Source organism: Populus trichocarpa, chromosome 4, assembly GCF_000002775.5.
Source record: "Populus trichocarpa isolate Nisqually-1 chromosome 4, P.trichocarpa_v4.1, whole genome shotgun sequence".
Taxonomy (NCBI): domain Eukaryota; kingdom Viridiplantae; phylum Streptophyta; class Magnoliopsida; order Malpighiales; family Salicaceae; genus Populus; species Populus trichocarpa.
In genome coordinates, this window is record NC_037288.2 from 4,713,139 (window position 1) to 4,721,838 (window position 8,700).

Below are 8,700 nucleotides of genomic sequence, written 5' to 3' on the forward strand. Positions count from 1 at the left end.
GAGACAGCATCGGTTTGATAACAATCTCCAACGAGGTCATTTTCAAGGAACTTGCCCACCATTTGCCCACCATTTGATAACAAACTATTGTTAATTAACTTAACACATGATCAGTTAATTATTGAGCTGTTAGCTTGCTTTTCTAGATCTTAATTGGACCTATGATTAAGGTGTTAATTAACAAACTAAATCATACACTCATTTAGCCTTACCCAACTATTTGGGTAAGCCAACTTTGGTTAACGTTTAAATTGCAATATAGATAGGTAGGGTCATTGATGCGCTGGAAATCGGCCATGTACCAGCATACTTCTCTTTTTTATGCACATCCATTTTATACCCTACGCGGTCGCTTTGACAAATAGATTCATGGATTCCAAGTAAAAACTTGAATGATATATAGTTAATTGATTAATTAAACGATATGATATTCGTCGTGGTAGGTTCCATTGCCAACAAGAAACTAATATTTTGGTATACTTCATTAACAAGAAACTAATATTTTGGTATACTTCATTAACAAGAAACTAATATATGTAGGAACTTTGATCTGAAATTCGTGTCAAAATGAATTTGATCTATACTTAAAAGGAACCTCTAACGTGTGAGAGATATGAAGGTAATATACGCTTGAATATTTCTTGTATCTTTGTTTGGCCTGCGCAAATTGTAAAAGGCATCGATGGAGCTGTCTGACTTCTAAGCAGCTGCTATGCACTTTCTGCCGAATCTTTGTTCAAGTTTTGTCGCTTAGAAGCAACTTGAAGAAAAGAAAAAAAGAAAAGGTCTGTGGGGGACTTCGTATAATTTATTCTTTCTTATCCCTCTTCTAGTTCTATGCCTTGTATTAACTCCCAAGAAGAAACGAGTAAAATGAAACGTAAGCTGCTTCCTGCGCTCTATATAAACACCCACTTCTCAAGTCATTCTTCATCATATCCTCATACATACAGTTCAACATTTAAAAACAACCAGAGCTCCTAGCTTATAAGATTTCTATTAAGCTCCCAAGATGACTGTAAGAAGTCTTTCTCAAGCTCTCTATCTCCTTCTCTTAGCACTTGCATGATGCGTTCATAACTTTTTTAATTTCTGCATGAAAAATGTTCTACAATGTTCTTGTTATGAATGCGTCATTAATTAATTTGCTACCTATCTAACGGCTGTGTTAAGGTTTTGTAGTCCAGTCATTATAAACGTGTTCTTGCATCGAATAATTATTAGTATCACACAACCGTAATTAAGCTAAGCTTGCTAAGAGTAAATATTCTAGCTAGCTCATCTCTAAAATCAAAATTAAATTCTAGCTAGCATACAATACCATTAAAAGGGTTAATTAACTATAATTGTGTGTGTGTGTGTGTGTATCCATGCATTTAGTATTTAATCTAGTATAGTATATACTTCATTAAACTATATATATTCTCGTTCTCGTTCTTGTCAGTTAGAAGCTGTGTTGATTTTGTAGCCAAGAAATTATTGATGTTAATTTAATTAGCATTAGAATCACATGCATGCTAACCAAAATAAACCCTTTGTTAATCTAATGTTTCAGATCACAGAGATGAAAGTCTATATGGATTGTGCTGGCTGCGAGACCAAGATAAGGAAGGCTATTCAAAAACTAGATGGTGCGTCGCATTATATATATGTTACTTTCATTTCAAATATTTATATTTTTTTTCTCGCGTTTGTGTGTGAGAGACGTACGTACTGATGGATTATAAACATCATTTTCGTTTTTTTTCACAGGAGTGGATGATATCGATATAGACATATATATGCAAAAAGTAACAGTTATGGGATGGGCAGACCAGAGAAAAGTTCTTAAAGCAGTGAGGAAGACAGGAAGAAGAGCTGAGCTATGGCCATACCCATACAATCCTGAATCCTATAACTTCAACCAACAGTACTATTATCAGCAGCAGAATGAAAAAGAAATAGTTACTTACTATGAAAACAAGCCTACCCCTTCATACAACTACGACAAGCATGGCTACAATGAAGAAGAGTTTGGTTACTATCAAAAGCCAGCTTATGCCACCATTGTTGATGAAGAAGCTAGTGCCATCTTCAGTGATGAAAATCCTCATGCCTGCTCCATCATGTAATGGTGTGACTTAGGCAATATCTCTGAATTTTCTTTTCATCATTTTTGTGTATAAGATGTATTTTGGCCGAGTTGACTGAAATTTTATGATATAAGCAAAGGTCGTTTGTAAATATATATTTGTAATTTAAAAGGTCTTTGGGTTGGGCTTACAGTACTGTGGCCCCTTTTGGGTTTTTTGCGCTCCAAGAGGCTTTCGAGCAGGCTCTGATTATTTTTTCCCTCTTACTTACTAACTGAAAAGACGAACTTCGTCGTCTCGTTGTTGGTACATGAGAAATTCTGAAAACCAGGGGTTATTAAAAAAATCAAAATTAGTTTAAACCGACCAGTTTCGGTTCGGTTCGGTTTTTAAGATAAAAACCAGTTTGGCTCGGTTTTTTCCGGTTTAGCTCATTTTGGCTTAGTTTGGCTCGGTTTTTTTTCTAGTTTAGGTTCGATTCGATTTTTTTTGTTTTAGGCTTATAAAACCGAAACCGAACCGGTCGGTTTTTTCAAAATTTTAATCGATTTTTTTCACAGTTCGATTTTATCGGTTATTTTTTTTTCGATTTTATCGGTTTTTTAGTTTTTTTACTCACCCCTACTAAAAACTACTTTTCAAGTGTACATGAAAATTAGAGTACTTAAGCTATGCACAATTAAGTCATTGAAAAACCTTAAATAAAAATTTAATTTTCCCTGATTGTGTAGTATGTTATTTAAGGGATGTTTGGGATGGTTGTTGTTTTTTAAAGTTTTTTTTATTCAAAAATATATTAAAATAATATTTATTTTTATTTTTTAAAATATATCTTTAACATTAGTAAATCAAAACGATTTAAAAAAATAAAAAAAATTAATTTCAAATAAAAAAATTAAATTTTAGCCGATTTTTGTTAGATCGCAATCCCAGACAGGGCAAAGTCCTTGTATCATTACTCATAAATCAATGTTGGGACTTTTTTTATTTATTTATTTGAACTTATAGTACTTGTTGAAATCCTCAGGAGGCCTATTTCAAGTTTCACTCTAGTTTATTCCGTTTTATCTTTCAATCCAGCTTTACACAGTAGTTATCATCATATTATTTGCATTTCTCCTTAACAGTGCAATATAAATAAATTGGATAAATGGAAAATAATTGTTCCAAAAAGAAAAAAAAAGTGAAAAATCCCAAATATCTCTCTCTCTCTCTCTCTCTCTCTCTCTCTACCTTTCATTAAAACTCAACTATCACAAACCATATATATATCTTAAAAATTCAATTTTGTGATGGAATATTTACCTAATATGACGCGGTAAGTATCTTTACGCCAATTTTAAACATTTTCTAGAACCTAAATTTTATTTTATTTTTTCATGGAGAAGACGAAGTAGTGTGATAATGAAGGTGTGTTTTACCATAATTATGATTTGGCAAGTTTGTGAAGACTTCCTTTGTGTTTGGTAAAGTATTTGTAATGCGTTTATATTGAGGCTTTTAAGTTTTTTTTTTTTTTTTGATAATTTTGATATGTTGACCGGAAAGTCATTAAATTTATGTTTTTTAATTTCCATATACTTTTGCAAAAAGCATTGCAGCACATTAATAAAACCTTATTGTACACTACACATACATATCTAACATATTAGAAATCTTCTAACTAAATTAATAAATTTATCCAATTCAATAAAATTTTGGAACCAACCCAAAATTATGTCTTATATTAATTACCTGCAAACATATTAACAACCTAGATCACATTCATTTAATTCAATCAATACTCATATAAGAGGTGCATCATCCATCATTTCTTTAAAATACAAGTATATACATTACACCTCTAATTATAAAGGTCATGACATTACCATATAATTATAGTTATCAATATATATTAAGGTATTCATTCTTTTAATACAACATAGTAACATCTTGACTTAAAATATACAAAACCAATATTTACTTATTAGAAATTAATACAAAGTTCTGTCTAATATAATAATATAACAAAAAGCTAAAGTGTGAACCGTCAAGATTAGGGAAAGGGGTGTGAGGTACTTGTATGATGCACACAAATATAGATTAATACATGAAAAAGAAAGTTCAACCTAGAGTTCATTTTATTTATAAGCCTCATGTTTATGGACATGGATAAGAGAAATAAATAAATTATGTTTGGTAGTGCAACTATCAATTCCACCTAAATTATTGATGACAACATTTATTAATAATGTATCTATCAATTCCAATATTTTTTTTATTAAAAATGAATTTGCAATCTAATAATTAATTATGAATTCCATACAAATTCTATTTTCCATCAAATATGAACAAAACAATAAAATTAACAAAAATAATCAGTATTCAACTAAGTATCCATCATTTATTCAATCCAAACTTATTCAATCTAACTTAATACTTTTTAATTATTATCAATTCTAAAAAAATTAATTTTCCTTAAATTTCTAGCTTAACAATAAATTTAGCAAAATATAATTAGTACCCATTAAATTACTCATCATTTCTTTAATTATAACACATCTAAGTTACAAACTTAATTTCAATTTCATCAAATGAAAAATAAAATCAATTCCCCCCAAACCCAAAACAAATCCTAACATACACATCATGCATTAATACAACAAAACTATTTAGAAAAAAGTTGTAGAACACTTAAATATATAAGGCCATTACAAATACTATAAAAAAAAAATCAATAAATTAACCTAAACATAAATGGGTTACAAAAAAATAGGTAAGTTTGTTTACTTAATGTAGTGAAGGTTCATAAGAGATAGAACCAAAAGAGGAAAATTGACACTACTAACAAATATAGAATGATGCTGGCGGTTTGGGTGGTTGTATTTATAAAGGAAAAGAGAACTGTCTAGTTTTAATTCACTTAAATTTTCCAATATAATTTTCATCACCATTTCCATCAATATTGCTAATGTGTTGAATTATCAATGAGATTTTTATTAATTTTTTTATTCTATCGTAATTTCCATCGGAATCTACCGATGAGAAATATTATGTCATTATTTCCATAAAAAACTACCTATAAAATTTTTTTCTTTTAACATTTTTGTTGCTATTTGCTAACTTTCTGGTAATGTACGATGAAGTGGCTATTTGAAGAACCATTATTTAATGGAGTCAACTTGATGATCATCCTGAATGGATGTATATGGTAAATGTTTGGTGGAGAAAGTTTAAGCTTAGATAAATAATCTCAAATTCGAGTATCTAGTTTATTAAATTATGAAATAAATTAAGAAAAAATTTTGGTCAAACAAGAGCAACGAGTCGCTTGTGAGGAGAGTATGAAAAAATCATAATGCAACTATGAAAGTTTAAAGAACCAATATTCAATATGTTTTCATAATTAAGTGTTATATTAATTTTATATTATTTTAAACGTGTTTTATTTTATTTTCTTACCTAACTTATGTATAATAAATTAAATCAAGTATGATTTAACAATTAGGTGTACCAGGTCGTGTGATTTTTTTTATAATACCTATACAAGGCCAAGTCGAATGACATAAAGATGTGAAAAAGATATAGACCAAAGTATGTCACATATCATAATTGGAAAATGCATCTTGAGTTTGTTGTATTGAAAACTCTTATAAAGCATTCATGATCCAGTAAACAAAATCAAAATAAAAAAAAAAACTCATGGTATGATAAGCAAGCACACTAGAGAAGCGATTTCATTTACCCATCATGCCTAACACCAAGTAAGATTTCATTGTGATATATTTCGTTATTTTTCTTGAAGTCTTAGTTATATATTTATTAGTGAGATTTCTAACAAACTATTTAATATACAAGAAAAGAACTGGGTCGAAAACAACTCTAATGGAGTTATACAAGGAAACTTATAAAAGAAAAGGGATATGATAAAATTTTCATCGATAAAAGAGCGTATCCATTCGTAGCAAGTGTTTTGATAGTTATTATTGATTTAAAATTATTTATATGTATTAAAAGTATGAAATGTAATTAAATTTTAAAACTCGATTTTATTTGAAGAGATATAACACCAACATGGTTGAGAAATTTAGCGAAGATACTTCTACTCCTCGTAATGATCCTCAAGTGTGGTTGCAAGTGATGGATCAGATATTAATTAGATTTGTAGTTTGTCTATAGCATCAACTTGAGAATTGAGGGAGTGTCGTACTATTTTAACTTTAAACACGTTGTATTCTGACCTAAGCTATTAATCATAGAAATTTGATGAGATTGTGAAGCAAAAGATTTAGGAACAAATAGCTATTGAAATGAAAAAGACAATGCAAAACTTCTAGAACAAAATAAGATTTATCCAGCTCAACAAAGTACAATTATAGGTGTATCATTTCCTCTCATGCTTGGACCTTTTGATGCTAAATCTTTTCCTGCCCCTTCACCTTTAGCACACTTCACCTTTAGCACATCCGAAGAGATGTACCAGGTATACTTCTCCTTATTGATCTAATAGTATTTCAATTGGAATTTGAACGGTTTCACACTTGTATCTTTTATTGTTTATTTTTACTTCTTCTTTTTTTAGTATATGGAATTCTACTTATCTCTTCGTTGTGCATTATTTATATGAATTCACCACTTAAATCTTCAAACTGTGAAAACTTACATGTCTGCATAATTTATTTAACATTATTTATTCATTGTGAAAATTGTATAAATTAATTTTTGGAGATACCTTTTGTTGTTGTTGTGGTTTTATTCATTAACTTTGTGATCATAACAAACAAAATAAAAATAAAATAAAATCTCTAATGGAATCATCAAATGTTTCTACCCATTCTAAAACTTTTGGTAAAACTTATAAAAATTATAGCACCTCGGTAACAGAATATTTGGTCAGAAAAATATACAGTGATGAAATTTCTAATAAAAAATAGATGGTAAAAGTTGATTTTTAGATGTAAATATTTTATCGATGATTTCTTTAATATTGAAAATTCCTAATGGAGAAATAAAAAACAATGAAATTTTTAACAAAAATTAAATGGTAAAAACTGATTTTTAGGTTCAAATATTTTATTAATAATTTTATTAGTATTGAAAATTGCAGATAAAATTATTGGTAGAATAAAAAGACTTAATAATTTATTTTTTAATACCAAAAAAATATTTTTTATATACCAATATAATATTCCGTCGATATTAAAGTTTAATTTTGTGGTAAGATATCTTTTAAGAGCTAAATATGAGTAATAATTAATTGATCTTCATATTGAAATGCCGTACAGAGCAAACATCCCTAAAGAGTATTATAAGTCAACTACATGATTGATTTTGTGCAACTCAGAAATATAATTACCAAAAAAAATGATAATATAGTGTATTAATCAAAAATATTTTGAATAGATGTGACCATTAGTTTATTAGTTAATATTCTCTATAGACTTATTGTCTTATTTATTGAAATTGTAAATGCAGACATAAGAAATAAAAAGGCCAAATATCAAGTTATGAGGTTAATATGCACATACATAGAACTACCATTAGAAATTTAGAAGGTTATATGATCAAAACCGGTTTTGTATATATAATACACGCATGATGGTAAAGATAAAGACTATCAACAAGTGTGACCACCTGAGCCACCGCTCCTCCGCCGCTTCACGGGGAAAACATGACGGGAACTGCCATGGGTCGTTGCCAAGTGCCACTCCTCCAAAACCATCCCATCTAGCTCAAATCGGTGAACCCCACCAGAGCCATCATACAAGCACCCCTCCGAGTAACCGTCAAGACCAACCCGGCCAGGTGGCTTAGTTTTCCGGCGGCCGGCACCCACAGGAACATTTCGTAGGGCCCCACCTGCCGTCCAGTACCTCTGGCAGCCCTTACAGAAATATCTTGGCTGGTTAACATTGTAGTTGTTGAAGTAACAAAACTTGGTCTCCATGCTCTTACATCTAGGGCAAGGTATGACCTTCTCTGGTCTCTTGTCAGTGGTTGGATTTTCCTTGTTTGGATCTTCTTTATTACCTTCTTGTTTATCATGCAACGTAATTGTTGCTCCAAAGAGCTTGATGCCCTCTTCTTGGCTAGCCATGATGGAGATAAACAAATTAAGGATGAGATAGAGAGAAATATCAACACTAATTTGCGGGTTACCAAGGGGAAAATGAGAGAGAAGATTTACTTGTAGATAGATAGGAATGGGGGCTGCTTATGTGCATATATAAAGTGCTAAAAAACATGTTGGGAAGCCCCCCCAGGAAAAAAATAAAAATAAATAAAGACTCATGTGACATAGCCGCCAAGGAACAAGTTAGGTGGCGTGGAAAAGCTGATGATGAGCTTTTTTGGTCCACATCATCAATCCACGTCATGAACAGTGGGGTGTATAAAAGTCTAAATGTGGGACCCATTACAGGTGGGTCGCGTACAAAGTGTCAAGGATAGGAATAAATTAAGGAGAGATAAAGTTTTGTCTAAATGGAAGTTCTAACCATAAAGAAGGGATCAAGGACTAAATTAAAGTACTCTGCAATTGCCTTTGAAAAGTTACTTTTGTGCATGGATATGGTCGTTTGCTTTTAATGGATTATGTTTCCACATCAGGGTAGTGGTAATTTTCTATAGGTAACTCTCGGCACATTGA

At 30.6% G+C, this 8,700-nt stretch overlaps 2 protein-coding genes across 2 annotated transcripts; one reads left to right on the plus strand and one right to left on the minus strand.

The window, feature by feature from the left end:
• Nucleotides 1–857: 857 nt before the first annotated feature.
• Nucleotides 858–2,287, plus strand: LOC7470209 (heavy metal-associated isoprenylated plant protein 28). Its single transcript, XM_024599231.2, has 3 exons — nt 858–1,018; nt 1,556–1,631; nt 1,753–2,287. The coding sequence occupies exons 1-3, from the start codon at nt 1,013–1,015 to the stop codon at nt 2,109–2,111; spliced, it is 441 nt and encodes a 146-aa protein (XP_024454999.1). The 5' UTR covers nt 858–1,012; the 3' UTR covers nt 2,112–2,287.
• Nucleotides 2,288–7,556: 5,269 nt separating this feature from the next.
• LOC7476341 (dof zinc finger protein DOF1.5) lies at nt 7,557–8,303 on the minus strand. Its single transcript, XM_002305034.4, has one exon. The coding sequence runs from the start codon at nt 8,146–8,148 to the stop codon at nt 7,669–7,671; it is 480 nt and encodes a 159-aa protein (XP_002305070.1). The 5' UTR covers nt 8,149–8,303; the 3' UTR covers nt 7,557–7,668.
• Nucleotides 8,304–8,700: the final 397 nt, after the last annotated feature.

Coding starts and splice junctions, on each gene's coding strand:
- LOC7476341 (XM_002305034.4), bottom strand. CDS start 8,148: ATGGCTAGCCAAGAAGAGGGCATCAAGCTCTTTGGAGCAACAATTACG.
- LOC7470209 (XM_024599231.2), top strand. Junction 1,632..1,752: donor GGCTATTCAAAAACTAGATG/GTGCGTCGCATT, acceptor TTTTTTTCACAG/GAGTGGATGATATCGATATA.